This window comes from Rhodamnia argentea, chromosome 7 (genome assembly GCF_020921035.1).
Source record: "Rhodamnia argentea isolate NSW1041297 chromosome 7, ASM2092103v1, whole genome shotgun sequence".
Classification (NCBI taxonomy): domain Eukaryota; kingdom Viridiplantae; phylum Streptophyta; class Magnoliopsida; order Myrtales; family Myrtaceae; genus Rhodamnia; species Rhodamnia argentea.
The window spans coordinates 12,778,393-12,802,611 of NC_063156.1; the positions used below are offsets into that span (position 1 = coordinate 12,778,393).

At 38.2% G+C, this 24,219-nt stretch overlaps 2 protein-coding genes across 3 annotated transcripts; one reads left to right on the plus strand and one right to left on the minus strand.

The window, feature by feature from the left end:
• Window positions 1–1,205: 1,205 nt before the first annotated feature.
• Window positions 1,206–6,912, minus strand: LOC115741849 (mediator of RNA polymerase II transcription subunit 27). 2 transcript variants are annotated; one of them, XM_030675863.2, is made up of 8 exons: window positions 6,487–6,912; window positions 6,054–6,219; window positions 3,601–4,072; window positions 2,231–2,290; window positions 2,064–2,132; window positions 1,920–1,963; window positions 1,646–1,838; window positions 1,206–1,614 (listed from the first exon to the last, which is right to left on the minus strand). In XM_030675863.2, exons 1-7 carry the CDS (start codon window positions 6,773–6,775, stop codon window positions 1,682–1,684), a joined length of 1,257 nt encoding a protein of 418 aa, XP_030531723.1. In that variant the 5' UTR covers window positions 6,776–6,912; the 3' UTR covers window positions 1,206–1,614; window positions 1,646–1,681. The 2 variants fall into 2 exon arrangements, with proteins under 2 accessions (XP_030531723.1, XP_030531722.1); XM_030675862.2 differs by having other exon boundaries at window positions 1,206–1,838.
• A 798-nt stretch (window positions 6,913–7,710) lies between these two features.
• On the plus strand, window positions 7,711–11,422 carry LOC115741850 (protein CHROMOSOME TRANSMISSION FIDELITY 7). The gene is made up of 6 exons (XM_030675864.2): window positions 7,711–7,964; window positions 8,280–8,556; window positions 8,639–8,734; window positions 9,958–10,026; window positions 10,538–10,887; window positions 11,118–11,422. The coding sequence occupies exons 1-6, from the start codon at window positions 7,795–7,797 to the stop codon at window positions 11,257–11,259; spliced, it is 1,104 nt and encodes a 367-aa protein (XP_030531724.1). The 5' UTR covers window positions 7,711–7,794; the 3' UTR covers window positions 11,260–11,422.
• The last annotated feature ends 12,797 nt before the right edge of the window (window positions 11,423–24,219 follow it).

Sequence of the window (24,219 nt, forward strand, 5' to 3'; positions counted from 1 at the left end):
TAGAGAACGAGAAAAAAATTATATAATTTAGATGTGAGTCAAGGGTTTTGCATTAGCCTCTGTACTTCCAAACGGATTATTGTAGAGTTTTCTGCTTTTATCTATCGGGTTAATGCTGAAAGTTGATCATCGGATCATGACAAGTGTCGGCTTGTAATGATAAATGTCAATAGATTGTAGTAAGTGTGACGTAGTATGACACGTGGCGGTCAAACCGTTCACATAGCGAATAAGTATTTGATTTTTCGGGTAGCGACCTCACCATTCATTCCCTAATTATGACATAACTCGGCAACCTCTGAAAGGAGAACATTTGCAATGATCCTTACAAGTTGGCGGATATGGCCGAGCTCAAACGAAGTTGGAGCATGCTTTATTAAGGATTGAGCTAGATTATAATGTGGAACATGATTTTGAGGCGCCTTTGTAAGTTTAGTTTGATGGGTGTAAGAGATTGGAGGAGAGAGAAGGGTAAAGGAAAGGGTGGAAGAGGAGAGGAGTTCGATATACACGTTGGGTGCCTATTATGGAAAATAAGTCTTTTTAGGCGTTGAGAAATACAAAATGTAAATTTCAACATATGTGAAGAGGTTTTTTTTTTTTTATGAAGGGAGTAAAGTTTTTGCAATTATCCTTTTCTCAAATGTACAATTTGCATCTCCGGACAAATCAAAATTAAAAAGACCAACATACCCTCAACCATACCAAAACCCTTCTCTTACTCTCTCAATTGATTTCTCTCTCAGTAGCCAACGTTGCCGCTGGATCCACCACTTCCGACCCACATCGCCTTCCTCATCGACGACGACAATTAACCAAACACGTAGCCGAACGCTCATGCAGTCGTCTAAAAGTGCTCACTGGGCTTCAAAACACATATGCTTAACACAGGAAATTCAGCTGTAGTCGGAGATGACGATGCTCTACGAAAGTGATGGTAGAGGATGAAAACACTCATGGCAGAGAGAGCATAAGAGATACTGTGTTTTGACCGAAACACATAATATAGCTTTCTAATGCTGAAAGGTGGAACTCATGAAGGGTAAAAAGGTCAGAATACTGTATTGAGGAGTGTTTTAGCTAAAGAAGTGAAAGAAGCACTGCCCTATGATAAATTTGGAGTAGAGTCAAATTTCAAGATTGAAGTCGCCCATTTCAAAAGTAGAATATGCCAATTGGTATAGATGCAAAAGTTGACGGTTTTAGAAATCTTTGCCCCTTTTTCCCCTTTCATTTCCATATCTCCTAATATTGCTTTCAGTGGAAGAGTAGTAACACATTTTCTCTCAAAGATTCCAGGGTTCTGAAGTGAACTATGGCTACAGACCTCTTGCTTGCTTCAGCAGAATCATCATGTCCAACTAATTGCTGCTATTCAGTAAACAAGTAAATAAAGTACATTTTTTTACCTACTTAAATCCAATTCCTCCTGCTCTGTTTCCAATTCCCAATCATCATGGTTTTCTGACCCAGAAACGCATCGGACAACAAAGCCACGTTGACTCCGTTGTTAATCTGGAAACAGAGACGGAACAGGGGACTGCTGTACAATATTTCTCCATGTTGGTCCTCATTAGGTAAACATGCAACTAGGATTTCCGGAAAATAAAAAGAGAACTATTAGATTTTGATGAACCTCTTGAGCCATGGGTACAGCTTAGCCTTAGATCCCATAATTTCACTATGTTCGTTCGGTGTAGCAACCAAGGTGATAAGCCTGAGAGAGATTGGTACTCTGGTCCTTCATTGAAGACACTAAAGTGTCCATGTACGGACGATGAACAGGCGGCAACAACAACGCTGATCGTGTGTCCATGGACAGCAAACGTCCGCATTTGCTGCAGAGATAGAATGCTGTTGTTCATCATACCAAAAAAACACAAAAAGAGTAATGAATGGAAAGGAGGAGAATTATACACCTGCAAACTTTTGTGAATAAAGTTTGATAGCTGCTGATCCAATGCTACAACAACATGAAAGAAGTCGAGAAAACATAGACATTTTAGACTGAGACAAAGATTGTCTAACAAATGGTAAAAGACACGTAAGCCAAAAAATCTTACCAAAAGAGATAACAGAGCTGTTTCGGCTTTGACTCCAACAAGATATTGTAGGGCCATGGCAGCATGATCCTGAAAAGAAAAACACTGCTAATAAACCATTGGAGAGACAGGTTCAAGCATCTAGCAACAGGAAAATATTATAAAAAAAAAAAACCAGCAGCCCTTACTGTGATATGCCTAAAAACATGATGAACTGAATGACCTCGAGCATGAACATAGCTACCTCCCTGTTAGATATACGCGAGTAAATACATAGTTATGGGCATGTATAGCCAATAGAGTCCAAAGAAACAAAAAGAACATCACCTAAAAAGGAAGGCTAGATACAAAAGATCAAAATGCGTCAGCTAGAAACTTGTCCTCCAGACTGCAGTACATAAGCCAGCCTAGCCAGGCCCCTATTTTGAGCAAAATCTTAAGCCTCAAGCGCTCAAAGCACAATCAAACTTGTGTAAAAAGTCTATCACAGGCTAACCAATGAAAAGGAAATCAACAGTTTTGTGTGTTGTGTCATGACATCTTGAGTTATGAAAAAACTTTGGGAACTTAGGTTTGATGATTGTGGGACCATTCTAGAAAGGTCATATATAGTGTACACAGTATATGACAGGCTGCAAAATTAATAAGTTAACCAATCAAGTATATGACAGGCTGCAATCGTATAACAGTGAGGATCAACAGTGGCTGGAGTGGATTCAAAAAGACTGCAAGAAGATAAGACAAGGCTTTATGAGTGAACCGGCATTTTTTGATGAGACTAGAATTGAAAACCTGTCTCCTTCCTATAATGTCTTGAGATTTTAATGATTTAGTTGCTTCAAGCAACAATTGCTGAAACTGGAAAAAAAAAATCATTGGGACACAAAATTATTCGAATCTCACCCATTAAGGCTTCTCTTTTGTTGCCACAGGCTTCTCTTACCCAATGCAGAAACCTGCTTTTGTAAAATTGCTGAAACTGGAACGACTCATCGATTCCATCATCCCAACATAAAAAATTTCTCTATCCCTTTTCTTGTTGAAAAAAAAAAATCATTTGGCAATTCTCTGTTTGTAAAAACATCTAGGCTTGGTTGTCGACACTATTCATAGCAGGGTCGAACTAATTCAAAGAATAAGTTACTGCAACATAAAGTAACCATTTCTTTCACGATAATTATATCGAGTCTGTCCACTTCAACTCTATTTCACAGCCTCAGCAAACCATGATGCAATTATTTTGCTATGTAGAAGAAACTTCACCATCAAGACATGTCAGCATTTTTTGGGACATTTGTGTTGCTGTATTAAGCAAAACAGTTACTGTGCTTTGCTGGCACCAGCAAGAGAAAAGTCAAGCAGCAATAAGAAATCTGCTTAGTGAGTGTTAAATAAAACAAGGAAATGCCTGCACTATCACCATCTTTCACAAACACACATGAAGGAAAAAAAGAAGTAGCAGCTTACTGAAACTTATGCAATTTAAATGATGAAAACATCTCAAGAAGAATCTTAAGGGAAATAATAGAGGACAAGCATGTCAGGGAAAACGGATTACCTCATCTGGAGAAAAGAAGGCCACTGCATCTGGGTCAACAGAACCGGCAGGATGCAATGATATTATAGCTCTGAAGACTGAAGGAACCAGCAACTCAATCACGGCAACCTTGTCAGTATTAACACTTACAGTTCCTACAGAAGACGGTCTTAGCCTATTTAAACTGTGAAAACTATGTTCTTTCGATGCTTCTATAAGATTTTCATTTGCAGAAGATGGGAGGGAAGAAGCTCTTTTCAGCCAATCCAATCGACCATGTGTGAAAACTTTGACATTCGGCATCTCTTTCTCCATATAAATAAGAACATCAGATAGTGTCTTGTAATTGTTACGGTCATCTTCCTGAATTGCTATTGATACTCGAGAACCACAATGCCTTTTGGGTTCTGCTTCGAGACTTTGGCCGTTAAGACCATCGTCAAGATGAGGGAAAAATCGTCGCTTCTGGTCCGTGAAAGCCTTCAGAGCTAACCTACAAAAATGTGGGAAGCGTGGAATAGTTATGAAATAGGATAATCAGTCACAAAATAATCAATCCCACTGGGATTAAAATTCCCAAATGAAAATGCTGCATTGGATGACTCTCGAGGAGTAAGTTCCTTTAGGCATCACACCTCAAGTTCCTAAGCACCGAGGTTAAGAGTACTCAATCATAATACTTACTAAGAGTTCCTAAACTTCATTCACTGTTCTGGATAAGAAGACAATCACATTATGGATGTTACTGAAAAAACTACTTCAAGAAGCAACGGTAAAGCTTTCTTATTTCAATTCAACGAATAGGAAACTTATTTAGTAGTGACAGATTATGGTTCTAATCAAATCCCATTGGGAGAAGAATCCTAACTCAATCAGGAATGTTATTCCCCTCAACAGGTTCTTCACTAAAAAAAACTAGCCATCACGTTAATATTGCCACTGACAGTTTGTCTGATTAACAGCCTGCATCAAATTATTATCATGGCAATGAAGAAAAGAAATATTGCATTACACACTATTATGCCATCCATTACGAACATGTAGTTATAATGACAGTACATTCACACCATATTGTTGATGGAATAGAACACTCGTAAAAAGCTGATTTGTCATTACTTGGCAAGTCTTACTAATGAGAAATGATAGTTTCCTTCTTAATCTTGATCCTATTTGTTCCAACTCTGCAATTTTTCAAAGAACTGGGGTTAATGTGATTATTATCACGCTGCTCACTCACAGTTTCAGATTAATTCAGTTGCTATTGTCAAACGATACTGCAGTTCAATCTGCTGCAACTCCACTAGGGAGTTCTAGAAATATCATTTTTCATAAAACTACCATTCTTTGGGCCATCATGGTTGACCTCTTTTCTGTATGAATTGACAATAGTAAACCATATAACAGTTCATTTGATTTCCGCCGTACTTTATTTTCAGTTTTAGAGTAAACCTTGAAGAGAAGTTTCTACATCTTATACTAGGAATCATGTTTTTCTGCATTAGGTCCATGTGATGTTCACTTGTAAATGAAGAATTTAAGAAATCTCTCCAAACTAATTAACAACTAAGGAGTGAAAAAACTAGGGAGATGCAGATTAACCTTGCTGTTTCAACTTGCAAAGAGAATACCAATATATCGGCATTCCAAAAGGCAAAAATCTTGAGTGAGTTTAACCAGACACTATAGCAAAATACTAGCAACATATCTTCAAAAAAAATTTGGAAACATATCGGCAAAGACGAGGGACACTATAGCAACATACTAGGGAAAAACCCAAGAAAGCAATACAAGGAATGCTCATCAAGCCCTTAAAGGCAACATGAAAAGAAAAGGGTAAACAAGGATATTATCTTGAAAACAAAAGAGAACAAAGAACAAGACCGGCATTTCTTTACAACTAAAACTGATTTTGTTATTGTTCTACCAAGGAAACAGAATTCTATCACACTAAAATCAGAATCTGTCGAGCTTCATATAGAACTCCAAATTTTTTGACATGTGTAAAGACTTCAAGCTAACTTCTGAGAACTGAAAATTCAAATTTGAGAGGAACGATCATACAACAAATTCATAACACCAGCAACTAAGCATGTTCATCCAAATGGAATTGGCTACATAGGTCCTTTGATGTTATTGTGTGATATATAGTGCTAAATATCAGCAAAATCCAGATGAGAAAGTTTGCTCTGTAAATTTCATAGCCTTCCACCCTGTCTTAACAAACCTTCAAAGTGAGCTTTCAGTTCGACCATCAAGCTGTTGACAGACATCAGTTGATTGATGCTACTGGTGACTAAAAAATTCTATAATTATATCCTATTATGAACAAAAATTGCTTCAGTCCAGCACAGATTCTGTTCATGCCTCACACCGTAGTCACTTATACGGCTTGGCACCTAGGGAGCCATATAACACCACTTAATGATGCAAGAAACCATGGAAGAGAATAAAATGGGGAATATTGACATCGCAACCTGGTCCTGTCAACAGCAGATGCACCAGCTTGTCCGGCTAACTGCCGCTTCCAAGCATACGCAACAACGGCACCGTCCGGGCAAACCAACGGCATGTGCAGACCCCACGAATTACTCCTTGATCGAAGAGACTCATTTAAAACCCCCGACTCTTCCAACAGCTTCCCTAAACAAAATTGGAAAAGGCAAGGTGGAAAACAGACTTTAAGAAACATTACATACGAATTCTTTTCACACCACCTACGAGAATCTAAGAGAATTACAGATTCCCAATCCACGCTTTGCAGCACAGACGCCCTTGTCGAACTGAAGAGCAGATGCAGTATGTGAAGCAGAAACTATGGACAAGGCTAAATGCTCGACAATTCTCATGTAGCGAGGACGTGCTGAAGAAACCCTAATTCCAGGAAAGAGAGAGGTGAAGATTTGGTACCAACGGCGCGAAGATCCTGGAGGTGTTGACGCATGGACGCGTCCTCTTTGTTGAAGGACTGGAGAGGCTTGGTGCTCTGGTGAGGCTGCGCAGCCACGAAGAGCGCTTCCAGGATCCGGTCGGCGCCGAGCCTCACGTCGGCGATGAGGCGCGCGGCCTGCGACAGCCGATCCATCGCCAGGGCCACCTGCTTCGGCGGCGCCTCGGACCGGGATTCGCTCGCCGGCGGCGGAGTCGGAGGAGCTGGGTTGGGCGGCGACGCCACTTGAGCCGTCGGCTGCTGTTGCATTGCTCTGTGGGAGTACCGGTTTACGCTGTTTCCGTCGGCCGGAAGAATCTCTCTCCGTCGAATCTGAATCCAAACCGGCCGTTTTCGCGACAGCTTTTGGGCAACAAACAAGTAACCTCTGACCTTTCAATTTTAAGGTTTGAGCAAAGGGTCATTTTCTTTTTCTCGTCTGATATCAAGAAGATGTTTCAAAAAAAAAAAAAATTGGGATATTTATTATGCATTTTTTATTTGAAAATATAAATTATTTTTAATGTGTTTATTGTGCATTACGTTATAAGAGTCAATTTTACAAAAATTGTAAATCTAAAACAATTAATTACTTAACGAGTATTTTTTGAGGATGCTCATGAATTAAATTATTTTAACATATATGTCTCTCCACAATGATTGGGATAGTCACACTAATATTGATGATTTCTTGGATTGCTACTTATTATTATGTTCGGACCGTATATTAAGATTGGGTCCCCCTTATAGTATCTTGGAAAAATGAAAAATCATCCCTTTGGAAGGGGAGATGTTCCGTGCCATTACCAAAGGAGCGAAGAACGAGGGACAATCCCATAAGTGGGGAGATTCCATCTTTTCTTTTCGTAGAGTTGACTTTAATTTCGATATTTTCTTGAAGGTGCATAGAATTCGCGAAATTTGAATGACTTTAAAAAAAATATTTTTTTGAAAAATGATTATTTATATCGCCTGCAAAAATAATGGACGAAAAAATATTTAATCACTCATGAAAATATCTAAATATAAATTGGTACCGATAATGTAAATATTATTAATTTTTTTAATTTTTGAATTAATTTGCGAAATAAAATGGGCATGTTATTTTCTAATTAAATTCCCATCATATGTAATCCTCTTTCGAAGAAATTGATGTCGGACCCTCCGACGAACTGGTCACTCATTTCAAAATTATTTACAGCGCGCGCAATGTTCAGTTGGCGGCAAAACCCTGGAGCGAGGTCTTCCTGCATCGGAGGAGCGCCGCAGGATCAGAGCGTGCGATCGTGATGCAGCCCAAGATCAGTTCCTTCTTCCACAACTCCTCTCCTCCGGCTTCGTCCCCACACCCATCAGCTTCGCCTTCGCTCCTCCCAGACGACGGCGACTTGGCGCTTTGGGAGAGGACCCAACATGCGTTCGTCGCGACGTACAAGCGGAGAGCTTCCAAGTCGCTTCGGTACGATTCCCCCCCGCGTTGCTTTTGCTCTTTGCTTGGGTCTTCGTTTCGAATTTGTTCATTCTGAACCGGTCTAATTCGTTTGAGTAAGAAAAAGGAATTATGGGGCTTTTGGAGACGTGAAAGTGGGGAGGAATGCCCAATGAGATGAAGCTCGTGTTCTCTGGAGAATTCATCTATGAACGATTCGGATACTTGTAACTGTGGGTTCAGCTGTTCAGGTCCCGAATAGCATTGACCCGATTAGAAGTACCCGGTCAGGCTCAAGTAGTTGATTTTTCCCGTTGATATTTTCTGTCCTTCTTTCTGGTGTAGATCTGAAATTCCAGAGGAATCGAGCAGCGGAGGGGTGATGAAACTTGACTCTGTGGAACCTTGCTTAAACCCAGAATCAGTAGTAATCAGTGGAACAAAAGTGGTCAACGGAAACAAGAAACGGAGCTATGCTCAGTTTCATCTGGAGTTGGGGCAGTCCGATTTTCTTCTCCGGACATGCCCTGAGTGCGGGATCAAGTACGCTCCTGGGGACGAAGGAGATGAGAAGGCTCACACAGCATTTCACAAGAATTATACTCAAGGACTACAGTTTAAGGTGAATCAAATTCGAACCTTGGCTTGTCCCTTTCGCTTCAACTGATGTGCACTTATTGGTCTTATATGTAATTTTTAAACAGGGTTGGTGCAGTGAAAGGGTCATAAGCACACCTTCCATTGAACGAGGGCGAATCATTATGGTATTGGAGAGTGACCCTCCTGCTCAAAGAAACAAGGTTTGTCTTTGAAATTCTCTTTTTGATATTTACAAGCTATTGACTATTTCTGACACAATGTATGTGTGGGTCCTTTTGCTAAAAGGAAAGCCTGCCAAGCAATTGAGATTCTTCACGAAGAAAATGGGGAAATAACAGTTAAAGCTGCATACGCTTTTGCAATGGGTTAACAATCAATATTCGTGAATCTTCATGCTCTAGAAAGACAGATGATGGTATTTGGAGATGGATCTCGCACCAGATTGTTTGCCCAAATACAAAGTGCATCCATGGAAACTATGCTCTAATGCTTTTGTCTCTTTTCGTTATCTCTTGACAAGAAAGATCACGTCTAATGAGAAATGCCCTTTTTGTGGGTGAACCAGAAACCACTGAGCATTTAGTTCTGCTATCTCCTAGGTGCGAGTGCATCTGGTCTGGTATGTTGAGTTTGAGAATTAAGAGGGAGATGATTGATCAATGGTTTTAACATTTACTTCAGGATATGAAAGGGAAAGCTGAATCAGAAAAGTACTCTAGCATCATTGCCATCTGTTGGTGCATTTGGAGTGGCACAATTGAAGCTCTCTTTAAAATAGTTAACCTCGATCCAGAAAGAGTTATGCAGGCTCTACAAAAGGCTCTAGCTGAGTACATCAGCTTAAAAAAAGTGAAAATGTATCAGAAAGTGTTAAAACTGAACCAGAAAAAACTACATGTGAAGTAATTGGAATAGATTGTGTTGATGGAGATGGTGTTGTTGTTATAATAGCTAGAGACAGCTTTGGTTCCTTAAAAGGAGTGGGTAGAAGATGGTTTATGCTTCTGACACTGAAACTACAGAAGCTCTTTCTATTTGCTAAGGTATGCAATTAGCTAAAAATGCTGGCTGGAGGCGAGTGACTGCGGAAACTGATGCAGATATGATATTTTGCAACCGGATTTGAATAAGTGATGGACCTGTGAGCCTGTTTTGGAGGAATCAGAGGACAGAAAATGTTTTCTGGCCTTAGCTTCCCTGTTTAAATGAGAGGGAAACGACTAATCCAATTGGGTAGCCAGTAGTACCAACTAGCAAATGTGCCCAAGCGATTGGATGAATTCAACCCCGTTTGGTTTACAAGTTTTACTAGACAGAGACATCTAGTCTAAAACTCCTTCATTGTCTGATCTTGTTTATTTGGCACAAAGAAGTTTATTTAGGCCATGAAAAGACTAAATCTTGATTGCTTTTCTGTTTGAAGGTACAAGAGGTTGTGAAGATGATGGAGGTGGAGCTTGGATCTGGATGGATTTACCATAATCAGTGTAAGGTGATTCCAGCATCAGTTTTCTGCACTATCATTGTTGAAAGTTCTTCATGTGATTTAATATACAAATTCACCTAAGCTACTATACCGACATTTCAGATGAAAGGAAATTAAATTTTCTTTTCTTTGGGGAAGAATTTGGATGTGGATGTTGACTTGTTCGTGAATGTTGCACTTGTTCATTTTTCGTACTGAGCTTTTGACATGGCACAAATGCTATCCAAGCAAAGTTGTTCTGTTGTATGCATGCTTTTCCAGGGACAAAAAGAATTTGAGCATTTCATATTCAGTTGTTAGCTGACACTTCTGGCCTTTCTCAACTTCAATTACCTTCCAGTTCGCTTTCCATTTTCTGAAATTCTATTGGACATCTCATAATACTTGAAAAATGGGTTCAGCCTTTGTTTTGTTTATCATTCGAAAAGAAACAGATTTGCACTCTTTTCCCCAATTCACCGATAGAGAAGAAAGAGATCCCCAGAAGATTATTTCATGTTCATTCTATGGTTTGCAGGTATATCTATTTGTAACTTCTCAGAGGATTGCTGGATGTTTAGTTGCAGAACACACAAAAGAGGCATTTCGAATCATCTCCTTTGGAGAGAACCGAAGAACTGAAGGTGCCACCATGAAGGATACTAGAGTAAAGTCAACTGCCCTTCAATTTGGAAATATAGTCTTTCAAAGAGAAACGGCCAAAAAAAGCACTTCCTTTAAAAACAGTAAGAAATTGGAGAACCCACTAAATGGAGTAGTCTGCTGTGAAAATGAAGCTGTATTGGCCATCTGCGGCATAAGAGCCATCTGGGTCACTCCCTCCAATAGAAGAAAGCACATAGCCACTCGATTACTTGATGCTGCTAGGTAACGCCCATCCTTATCTCCACATCTCTGATACTATTTGCTGCTAGACCTCATTGTTTGCGACATATTTTATGAACTTCTATGCGTTGATGGCAATCTTATGTAGGAAGTCACAAAGTTGACTTGGGAAAGTTTGTCATTGCTCTGACATGGCAATTGATCGCAAGATGGTTTCAGCTTTTTTACATTCAACTTTTAATCTGATGAATGTTATTTATGTTCTCATGCAGGAGTAGTTTCTGCGCGGGTACTGTTCTTGAGCATTCTAAGTTGGCATTCTCTCAGCCGACTTCCGCTGGAAAGGCATTGGCTTCCTGTTACATGGGGACTGAACATTTTCTTGTTTACAAGGCCAACAACTCGGAACCCTGAGCTGTCATCTTCATAGTCAATGATAGCATCTATGCATTTAATTGTAACCATCTGAATCCACAATACATTTGTTCTGTGCTTTTACTGATTCCAGCTATTTAAACTCAGATGGTTCTTTTGGGATGTTCCCCATATGAAAGCACGACAATTCTTTTCAATCTCGACAAACTTGAGTTGGCACTCTAGTGCACTGCATGCAATAGATATGGATAAACATAACTGCAGACAGAGCTAAAGTGATTCGACCCGCCATTCACTCAGCATTCAGATTTTCATCCACTAGGTATTTCATTTGTTCTGCCGAATAATAATTGGAAATGCCTCAAAGAAGTTCTTCCATGAATCAAAGCTACTCCCAAATATTTTCCTAGCTCTCTGAATATACACCACAACCAGCTATGTTGCTCAGATTAGATTTCAGCCCCAAAGAATGAACGTTTTTGTCCTGATCTGTTGCAAAAATCACCAAAACATTCCATGATGACATCCATTAGATCTCTCAAAGCATCTGCTGTTAGTATATCATCCGCAAACATTAGATGAGAAATTCGTGGTTCGCTCTTTCGAGAACAAGAAAGGTTCCACCGTTTTGAATTCATTGCATCATTAATAACGTGAGACGACATTTCCATGCATAACACAAAGATGCATGGTGAAGAGGGTCTCCCTGCCGTATTCCTTGGGAACTTTCCACAAAACCTGCAAGGGTGATGATGTGATGCAATTCATAACTAAACGAACCATGGCGTTGGGACACCTGACATGTGAAGAGTCTCATCAATGAAGGACCACTTAACTCGATCATATGCCTTCTCAAGGTCAATTTTGAGGATCATGTACACCCCACCCCCACCCCCCCCGGGTGTTTCCCTTGAAGTTTGCTCATCGATTGAATTGTCCCTTTCGTGATAATGACATTATCCTGAATACATCTACCAGAAATATGAACTGGTTTGACTATGCGAGACTGAGTTGTGGCAGCACTTCCTTTTGTCTGTTCGCGATCACTTTTGTGAGCATGCATATTTTGTAAGAGGCGTTATACAGACTAATTTGTCTGAAGTTGCAAATTGATGCTGGCTGTTTCACTTTTAGGATCAGTATTGAGAGGATTTTTTTTTAATCTCAGTCAAGTTACAATTCTCGGACCATGCCTCAACAATGAAATTAACAACTGTATTACCAACCAGATTCCAATGATATGATCAAAGAGAACTTCTTGGAAACAATCTAGCCAAGGGCGCTTTGCAAGGTCCTACATCAAACAGTGCTCCGCGGACCTCTTCTTTGTCGACTAGCTTAGCCAGTTTCGAAGCTTGCGAGGAACTCGAGTCTTGAAAACAGTTAGGTTGCGATTTCACGGTAGGGGTTGAGTCATCTTCAGTGAGAAGGTCCCTGTAGAAATCCCCCACAATGCCTTTCAATTCATCTTGGTCAACCACCCATTCTCCACTATTATTCTTTGGAGAAACGATTTCTATTTTTCCGACAGCTAACGACCGAGGTAACATGAAAAAACTTCGTATTTTTATCTCCGAACTGCGGCCATTGATGTCTAGATTGTTTTTTTTTTTTTTTTATAGCAGGGGATTTCTTCCTGAACTGAGACATCAAAAAACACTTTTTGTAATTTCTCTTCAAGTTTCTTAATGACTGTTTCGATGCTTTGTTGGCCAGAGGAATAATGCCTCATATATTTGTAACCTTTTTTCTTTTTCGTAAGGCATGTAATCTCTATTTCACATTACGTTGAAGATCTCATGCTTGAAAATTTTTGCGCTGAGTTTGAACTAGTGTATCCTGAACTTACTACTTTCTTTTACTCAAACCTTGCTCATTCTAATCTTGATGAAATTTTGTTTTCAGTCGGAGATGATCTATACACTTTCACTACTGAATATCTCTCCAAAATCATTGGAGTCAATCAATTTCATTTCGTTCCCATTCCTGCTACTCCTGAGACGCATATACAAGATCCCCCATGAAATTATTATCAGTTTCATCCGGCCTAAGGCATCCTCCACAAATGGCATTTCCAAATATGAGGAAAGGCTACTCTAGACCATTGTGAACCGTATTCCTTTTTCACTCCCCCGTAGCTTTAATGCGATATAGCATTGCATTTGAAGAAGTGATTAAGACGTTTCTTTCTCGCGAAATTCGATTCCCTTTGCTCGCAAAGATTCAAACTTTTTTTTCCCATAACCTTAATGGCAACCAAAGCGCCCTTCATTCCTCGCACGACCTATGCCAGTGTTTTATCAATCACAGCGGAGTTCAGTCACGGCGTCTAGGGCTTCCAGAGAAGGTCCAAAGCACATTGTTGTTTTAGAAGGATCAGAAAAGGAGCAAGAAATTGAGGAAACTCCACTGAATCATAGACGCTGAATATAACGTTTGGCAAGTGAAAATCCTACTTCTGGCGTGAACCCAACATCATTGACCTTGCTAGAAGCGCAAGCCGTTGAATCATTCACTAATCCAACTCGTCAGGGTAGTGCTCCTCCTCCTCTTGAGAAGTTTACTTTGGAAAATGTTTACTTTTTTTAAAGCGCGATAGCTTAAATGAGATCTAGGGGAGCATCTGAAGAAGTGATATTGAGGATGAACGTACAAGACCTCCAGTGACTATATGCTTCTAGAAGAACTCAGGCTTGAGTCGTCTTGGAAAGTAAAAGAAAATGTTGGGGAACCTTCTGCGCTCCATGTGGCTGAACAAAGGGTTGTGCAATTTGAAGAAGGCGAGAAAACTCTCATGGTTGCTTCAAGCCCTGACTCTCAGGGTACTAATATGGGAGAATCTGAATACGTTCAAGAGGAAGAGGAGCATTACATAACCAAATATTGAAAAACGCATTCATCTAAAAACTTAAGATTTTAGAACGGTTGGCTGTGGTTTCACAAAATCTCACACAAATCTTTCCGGGCTCCATTTGCCTCCCCAATTTCATGTTTAGTATTAGGTAAAAAGACGAGATTAAGTGCGAGGGGGTTGTGCTCCAACAAAATCTTAAATTAATAAATAGTTGATTTGCTTGAATCTCCTAAGCTACATAAATAATTAAAATAAGTGAATTTTCTATAAATAAAAAGGGAAATGAATTTTAATAGAATATGAGAAAACCGTGTCCTGAACGAACTGCGATTTGTTATTTATATCTTCAAGAACTTACTGAAATTTCATGATAAATCAACTTCAGAAGCCTGAAATGCTACTGTATGAAACTATAAAGCAATAAGTTAGGCGTAATTTACATAAATATCGTTTTTCATTTTTTTTTTATCATGTGATTTTATTAAATATCAAGTGGTAGCAATAAATAGGATAAGCTACATATATTCTATTTGTAGTTCTCAAGTAAGTGGACTCGTCTATCAAGTGGTAGCAATAAATAGGATAAGCTACAGACATTCTATTTGTAGTTCTCAATTAAGTGGAATCATCGTGGTTGACAAGGAATCGCTTTGTTTGGTAAGTGATTTCTCTAGGTGCCAAATTCTCTTGGTCCCATAGGTCGTCGTCTACTCTAATATTTATGACGTGGACGTCGAATGTCCTACGTGACACGATTGATGCATTTGTGGATAAATATCATAATTTTTTTAATATTTACGAGTTTTTTCAATTGTTTTCTTTCTTTTATTTTTTTAGGCCGGGCCCGACAAGGGTTGCTAGCGAACCCTCGCCGATTTTTATATAGAAAAAAGGAAAAAGAACAAAGAAATGAAAAAAATTATAAATTATAAATTAAAAAAATTGTCCTACACATTAGCGTCGACCATCCTACGTGACGCCACCAACTTCCAAAGGAGCGATTTTTGATTAAAATTGACCGGATCTACTCAATCGATAAAGTGTCAAGAGTTTATGACTCAATGGTCAAAATTGAAAAGTTCAACATTGAATTGGCTAAAATGTAATAGGGTTAGTACTTTTTGGACAATTTTCCCTTCTCTTATTTCTATCCAAATTGGGTGACTCATTCGTCCCTAGTGTCCAAGAGAATTTGGCCCCTACACGACTAATGCTCAAAACATGTCAATCGGTGACTGTGGCGTGTCACTCCTCATTTCTAAACTGGAGGGGCGCAACCCCCATCGTAGACTTGACCGTCGGTAAGAGGCTTGCTTGGTTACGGAACACGGTCGGGTACAATCTAAGGATGCCTTTTTCCGACACAAGCGAGCGAGTCGGAGCACGCGTTCGAACTCGAACCTTGCGATCAGGGCCTGGTTCGTTCCCCATATTCGGGCTAGGCCGAGCTTCGCGGCCATGGTCGAAGTTTCTGTAAAACCTTCCCCTCCACGAGCAGACCCGGTCTTTTCGTGTGTTGTCTCACTCTAAACTCTTCTTCTTCTCGTCCTTTTGGGATTGGTACTCATTTGGTGCCAAATGGAGGACACACTTCGCTCCTAGAAAATTCGCCTACGTGGCAGCTTCTGCCTACGTCGCCAAGAGATTGATCAAAACGCGGTCAAACCATATTAATTACAGCTAATTCCGCATTTAACTTTATTGAATACCTCAATGAAGAATTCAATCAATGTAATGACCAACATTGGAAACTTCCTTAAAAATCCAAATTATAGTATTTTAGAAGTTGAAGTTTCAAAGTTTCAAAAGTAAATTAATTGAGAATTTATATATATATATATATATATATCGATATATCGTAATAAAGATCACATCAGCCTATTTTTGGGCTTTATGAGGTCGCCACTAATATATCGATCAAGTGTAATCTTGAGAGATATATAAATCAAGAGAAGTATCTCTAAATAAGAAATTATTCTAAAGAATTCTTAATTATCTCTAACAATATTTGTGGTGGTACTTTAGATCACCAAATACAAAGAATTAAAGACATGTTTAATCGAAAACTAATCAATAACGTTAAAGGAATTTTTTTTTCATGAAATTAGATGAAAAAAAGTATGAGTAAATAGTCGCGATGACGTGGCTTTTTTTTTTTTTGGTCAAAGGGATGACGTGGATTCGAGACGCGATAAGACATCGGATCTTCTGCCCCGGAAAGAAGATGGAGTCAGCGTTCGGTCAAAAGCTTGGTCGCCAAGTCACCGTCCCACCGAAACAAACCGCATCATTCCCAGTAACCTTCACAGCTTCTACGTGCCGTGAGCTGTGGACCCTCCTCCGTATTTACGCTTTTGCCCTCGCCGCCTTCCTCCGCGTCCTCCTCCGCGCGTGTATATATAACAGCTCACGACGCGCTCTCTCGCTCTTCCCCGAATTCCCACCTCCGATTCCCCGGAGCACCCTTCTTCTCTTCCTCGCTGTGGATCGCCGCGGCATCGGGAGGCGCGGACGATGCAGAACGCCGCCGCCGCCGCCGGGGCGTTCTTCCCGGCGTTCTTCTCCGACGGCGGGAGAGAGACCCACATAGGGACGATCCTCGTCTACCCGTCGCTCCGTCTCCACGACCTGAAGCTGACCATCAGCCAGCAGATCGGGGTGCCCCCCGACCAACTCACCGTCTTCCTCGCCAATCGCGGGGACCCTTGCTCCTGGCCCGGGAAGGTCGCCGTCACCGCCAAGTTCGACTTCGCCGCCGCCGCCGCCTACGCCCGCCAGGAGGGCGCCCGCTGCTGCTTCCTGGTCGTCCTCAAGCGGTCGAGGAGGGAGAGGAGGAAGGCCGGGCGCTACGAGCAGGCGAAGAGCCCGCCGGGGAGCGCGATGCTCCTGAGGCGGGATCACTCGGTGGAATATCCACATCAAACCCACATTTCGAATCCGCCGGTTAACGGGTTGAGCCCGGCGATGGTGGATCAGTACAGGGAGCTGCAGGCGGAGAGGGAGAGGTACCTGGTGATGACCGCGGCGCTCGAGCAGCTGAGGCTGCGGAGGACCGCGACCCACGTGACCTGCCACGAGTGCGAGGAAGACGAGAAGTCGGGCTCTCCATCCGCGTTCCACTGCTGCCAGAACGACCCGGTTGTAGTCGGGTTCGGGAATCGGGCGGGCACGATCGCCCGGCCAGTGAGTCGGCCCGGCGAGGCCGTGACGGTTATTGTAGGCTCTAGCGAACAGAAGAATTAAAGATTGAATGCGGTCGAGAGTACGCTAGGAGTGTACGCCCGCACAGCTTTTGACCAATAGGGAAAGTACATAGAAGAAAATATATTTTCTTACAAAGAGATTTAATCCTCAACGTGGGGGAGAGACATCGAATAATATATTACCTACTATTTGCCTTTATGGTAGAATCGTGCACTCTATGTTTTTTTGACATCAATTACGACTTGTCATTATAGAGTTATAAGATAATTTTATGACGATTCATAATAAATTCGTAATAAAAAATAAAAGAATTAATAAACTCGATGATCGAATACAATAATGATATGTATAATTGTATATTCTTTTTTTTTTTTGACAACAGATGATATGTGTCTATTTCGGAAGGACCGAAAACATGTGAGAATCGTGGGCGAATTTGCAATGAATCATACCATTTTCCTAATTACTGGTTTTATACTCATCTTTTTCTTTTTTTTGGTCGAAATTTTCATCATCTTCAAAAGCTTGATTTTGTAATTTGAGTATCATTCATAAGATTCCGATGATTTCTTACCAAATATCGATAAGAACATATCTTTTACAATTGGAGATCTTTTATCAAGAGGTGATTTCTTCAAATTGACTACAATCGCGAAGGAAATCGTGGGATGGGGTCCAGATGGGGTGCATCAAGTGGGCACCACATAAGGTAAACAATCAATCGAGCCCAACCCATGGGTTCATGGATAAGTACAATCCATTCATACACATAACTACTAGAATTTTTTTTGTTCAAGTTATAATATAAAGATACGGCACTTCTAAGCTAATCGTACGGTTCGACTTGATTTCCAATTCTGAAAAAGCGTTCAAAACATATTGCATTAATATCAATTTAATTCTAAACCTTTCAATTGTGCTAATTTAATCTTAAATCTTTTGTATTTACGCCAATTGAGTCCATCGATCAATTTTGCCTTGAAATCGTTAATGTGGAAGCCGTTGTGGTGATGATATATTTTCTTTTATAATTTTTTAAATTTTTTTATTTTTTCCTTTTTTTAATTGAGGGCCGCAAGCCCTCATCTAGACCCCGCAAGGGTCGCGACGCCCTCACAAGATCTAAGCTAGGCGAGGGCGTCGCGGGCTTGCAAGCAAGGGTGGCTAGCCCTCAATAATAATAATAAAAAAGAGTAAAGAAAAGAAAAAGAAAAAAGAAGAAGGAAAAAATTATTAAAAAAATTTTCACGTCTGCGCCCGGTGATGGCATCCGTGTCAGCAATTTTTGGCCAAAATTAGCCGGATGGACTCAAATGACACAAATACAAAAGGTTTAAGACTAAATCGGCACAATTAAAATGTTTATGACTAAATTGATATAGATATAATAGTTTTAGGTCTTTTTTTTTAATAACATTTTACCTTCCCAACTCCCGATTCAATGAATTAGAGTTTGGGTTCCATATAGATATCTCGATCCGATGACTATGCTCTTATCGATTTTGTATTGAAAGCGTAGGTTCTTAAATAAGTTCTTTTGAACCTAACTTTCCAAGCTTTGCTGTTATCGATTTTGTATTGAGAATGTAGGATCTTGAACAGAAGAGTCTTTTTCAGCCAAAGTCTTCTTCTCCTGACCTAAAGTTAGAAACCATAGAGGACCCTTTTTTTAATATGGAAAGTCAAATTCACGTTTCCCAAAAGTAAATTAGATCAATTTTTGTTTTTGAAGTATTTGAATTTATATAGTCATCCAAATGGTATTTTCACATTGAAAATTATTTTCCAACTTTCGAAACCAAAAACATTTTTTTTTAAAAGTGACCGAACAGTCGATTATTGATCCGAATTTAGTAGTAGTTGCTATCTATCTAGATTAAATCCGTCAAATTAGTTAAACGAATTAGTTAAACAGGAACCCCTCAAAATTGTGACTAGCCAGGGCCAAGATGATTTGATTTTTATTGAGAAGTTTTATTTTGTTCATAAAATGAACTACATCTGAATTGTTATTTCACTGTTTGAAACAAACATAAATATCTAATTTTGGGTTTAATAGTGATGGATTTTATGGATTATGGGTGGGCCACCCATAATGGGCTAACCCAGCCCAAGCCCATAGGCTGCACAAGTGACTGCCAAAGATCTTAATTGATGTTCTTCCAATAGAGAAGAAAGAATATAGGAAAGCAGATGTTAATTTGGCTTCTTTCCAAACATGAGAATAAAAGAAGAACTCTCCCAAGGCTGCATTGGAAGCATTTAATGTGTGAAAATCAAAGAATGGTTCGTCACGTGATATACCATTTTCAATAAATAATTCAAGCGATTCTCTAGACACGTTTTTCGTGTTTTATCCGTTTTCATAAGATAGATAGCAAAATTCTTGAGAAAAGCGAAATATTTAACTCGAAAATTGAAAAGAGTGGTATGGAGTTCATCACTTATGCTTTGTTTTATCAAATATTTTCTAATTAAACATTTATATTTATTTCATTTGTTGGATCTTTCAAAGGAATTAAGGAAAAGAAGATGAAAAAATCTCCTTAAAAGTAGGAAAAGTCATGCATGAATTTTGATAAACATATATGTTAGGACAAGTTTATCTCATTCATGTATCTTCTTAAACGTTTGATAACAATAAGGTATTGATTTTTTTTTCTCGAACAAGTTGGTTAAGATGGTAAGAAAGTTTTATCCTCTCTTATTGATTTCGGGGGATGAGTTCACTCTTAGGATCGCCCAAAATTTGACCAATCAAAATGCACGAAAACTGCCTGACTGTTTATAAGAAAAAAAAAAGTCTCATCACTCATCAACTTTAGTTTGGTAATAAAGTTACACACTATATTTGGCTAACATGATGGAGTATGGCTGGGAAGATCTCTCTCTCTCTCCCCAAGGAATATTATTATTATTATTATTATTATTGTTGTTGTTGTTGTTGTTGTTGTTGTTGTTGTTGTTGTGTTGATATCGGGTTTTTTTTCCAATTTAATTCTTTTTTTAAAAATATTTGCGAAATTATTTTTTTAAAAAGAGTATTTACGAGTTTGGGCCTTGCTTGGCAGCCCGTCCGGGCCTGCCCCCAGCTTCTCGGCAGCCCAACCGCCGAGTAGCCCACTTGCTCGGCCACTGGGCTGCCGAGTGGGGTTTTTTTTTTATATTTCTTTTTTTAAAGTGTTTTAATTATGTATATTTATAATATTTAGTTTATTTCGTATTTTTTAAACATGTTTATATTTATTTTATTTATAATTTTTTTCTTGTGAAGCTTATCTTTATAACATAATTAGCAATAATTAATGTAAAAATTTATTAAGATCTATAATTAATAAATAACGTTGTAATTATGTAATTAATTTAAAATATTCATAAAATAAATTGGTAAGATATATGAAAAAAAATGAGATTTTCATGATACATTCATATATTGGATGGCATGAAATCCCATCGGAAGGCGAAACGGTGATGTGTTAAGAACCGGCGAATCGGGTCGACGACATCGGATTAGGCTCAAATTTGATCGGTTGAAGCGAAACGACATCCTAATCAATATTCACTGCCGTTGGCAAACCGATTTGGGGAAAGATTGAAAGAGGAAAGAGGGAAAGGAGGGTTCGTTCAATATTGAGAAGTAGCACCGAAGGGAGAAAATGTAAAATTGACAAGGAAAATGGCGTTTTTTGGGGAAAAAGCCGGGCCAAACCGCCTACGGCAGTTTTCCAATGGATTCGTCTTGAAAAATTACGTGAAATAAAAAAAAAAATCGTCTCAAATGGACGCCCGAGCGATGAGATATACTCTTCCAAAGTTTTATCCTTTTTTACTCGTTTCCACTCTTTTGCTACGGTTTTTAATTTTTCCATGCGATTTTTAACTCTTTTTGCTGCGGTTTCCCATCTATCTATTATTGCCGTTGGCGGTGACGAACGATGGATTTTGCGATTCGGGATCGTCTAGATGGGTTTTCTTATTTTTTTTAGTATTGTCGGGATTTATTAATGGCAATTTTTGCGATTCGGGATCGTCTAGATGAGTTTTCGATTGATTATGTTATAAAGATATTGAATTAAGAAGGGGTTCCTTAATTTCATATATCTTACCAATTTTATTTTATGAGTATTTTTAATTAATTACATAATTACAATATTATTTATTAATTATAGATCTTAATATTTTTATATTAATTATTACTAATTATGTTATAAAGATAAGCTTCACAAGAAAAAAACTATAAATAAAACAAATATAAACATGTTAAAAAATACGAAATAAACAAAATATTATAAGTATAAATAATTAAAACACTTAAACAAAACGAAATTAAAAAAAAAAAAACCCAAGGTTGCTCGACAACCGGGCTCTTGAGCAAGTGGGCTGCTCAGCGGTTGGTCTGCCGAGCAGCTGGGGTTGGGCCCAGCACACTTGCTCGGTAATTGGGCTGCCAAGCAAGGCCCAAACACGTAAATATTTTTTTTTAAATAATTTTGTAAATATTTTTTAAAAAAATTAAATTGGAAAAAAACCCGTTGGTATACGCTAGTTAATGCGTAAAATTGTAACAAAATCATAAAGCGTAGTATTTTTCTAATATAATTCAAAGGTGAGATTAAATTTGAAACATATTTTTTACATAATACATAGCTTATAAGCATATACAAAAAAAGGCCCAATAGTAAAAAAAACCTCCAACTTTAGCATTTGTGACAATTATATCCAAAACTTTTTTTCTCTCATAAAAAACTTTCAGCTTTTACTTTGTCCCAATTCTACTTCAAACTTTTACTTTTGTCCCAATTCTATCGGTCCGGTACAAAAAAAATCCTCAACTTTAGCATATGTCCCATATTATACCTAAAACTTTTTTTTTTCTCATGAAAAATATCAAACTTTTACTTTTGTTTCAATTCTACCACCATTCACCTTCCGTCTATAATCACCATTAGTTAATCTTACGTGACATTTTCACATCATTAATGAATTACACATTAGAAAGCTGATATGAAAAAATCCCGAACATCTCTTTTGTTTTTTGCTTCCTCTACATATTGCCAAGACACGCATATTTACTCAAGACGATGCATTTCGTATTCTCTTTGGCACTCAACAGCCCAAATAATGGCTAGACATGGAGATATTCAAATGAACTATCTAAAATGTTGTCGTCTCTAAAACATATTGTTTCTAAATTTTAAAGATTTAACGGTAAGTTTGGTGAGAAAATTTGAGTCATATAGGATTAATTAACAATGATTATCAACGTAAAGGCGACGGTGGTAGAATTTTGATAAAAGTAAAAATCGGTATTTTTTACGACACAAAAAAAGTTTTGGATATAATTGGGACATATGCTAAAGTTGAGGGTGTTTTTGGGTATTAGACAGGTAGAATTGAGACAAAAGTAAAAGTTCGTAATTGTTTATGAGATAAAAATTTTTTTTGAATATAATTACTACAAATGCTAAAATTTGAATTTTTTTTGGGTATTAGGCCTACAAAAAAAGGGAGAAAAGCCACCAAAAATCCTAAACTATGTCCATTTGATATATTTATCTAGAATCATAGTTTGGTATAAATTTGCAATGAATCGTACAATTTTCCTAATTGGCAATTTTACCCTCATCGTCTTCAAAATCTCAATTCTGTAAGTTAAAAAATAATCGAGTCCAAATCATGATTCAATTCTCAATTCCCTCTAAACTAAATTGGAGCATCGGTACTAGATAAATATCTCGATCCGATGATTATGCTCTTATCGACTCTGTATTGAAGAGTCAAACTTTTCAAACTATGCTCTTATCAATTTAGTGTTGAGAATGTGAGATCCTGAATAAAAGAGTCTTTTTGAGCTAAGTCTCTCCTTTCCCTAATCTAGAGTTAGAAATCATAACAATCACATTTTTTAATATTGAAAGCAAAAATTATGTTTTCCAAAAATAAGTTATATTGATTTTTTTAAAAAATATTTTAATTTATCATAGTCAACCAAACGGTATTGTCATATGAAAAAAATTATTTTCTTACTTTCAAAAACTAAAAAAATTGTTATTGTATATGCGACCAAACGACCGATGATTGATCCGAATTTGTTAGTAGTCACTATCTATCTAGATTAAATCCGCCAACTCAGTTAAACAGGAACAAGTCAAAATCGTGATGAGCCAGGGCGAAGATGATCCGATTTTAATGGAGAAATTTTGTTTTGTTCGTAAAACAAACTGCATCTAAATTGTTATTTTACTGTTTGAAGCAAACATGATATCTAATTTCTTGCTTTAATAGATATCAAAATTCTTGAGAAAACCGAAATATATAACTTGAAAAAGGAAAACAGTGGCATGGAGTTGATCAATTATACTTTGTTTTACCAAATATTTGCTAATTAAACATTTACATTCATTTCGTTATTGGATCTTTCAAAGGAATTTAGGAAAAGAAGATGAAAGAACTCCCCAAAAGTAGGAAAAGTCATGCACGAATTATTTTGAAGATATCTTCTATTACAAGTTTATCGCATTCATTTATCCCTTTAAGATTATGATAATAATAAGGTATTGGTTTTTTTTTTAGTCGAATAAGGTGTTGGTTTAAATGTTAAGAAAGTTTTTTCCTCTCTTATTGATTTCAGTGGACCAACGAGTGCACTCTTAAGATCGCTTAGAATGTGATGAATCAAGGTGCACGAAATAGATACACTAATATATTTAAAGATACATTATTTTTATTAGATATTTTCAAATTTAAAATCAATGACATGCATCCAAAGCGATAAGTTGTTTGGGAAGGACTATAGAAATTAATTTGAAGACAATTTGTCTTTATATTTACCAATGTTGTTGATCAAACACATTTAAAGATGATTTTCTTTATCCATTCTTAGATTCAAATTCTAAATTTCATGAGCGATAAAAGTATAAGAATGTCCTTACCAAAAAAAA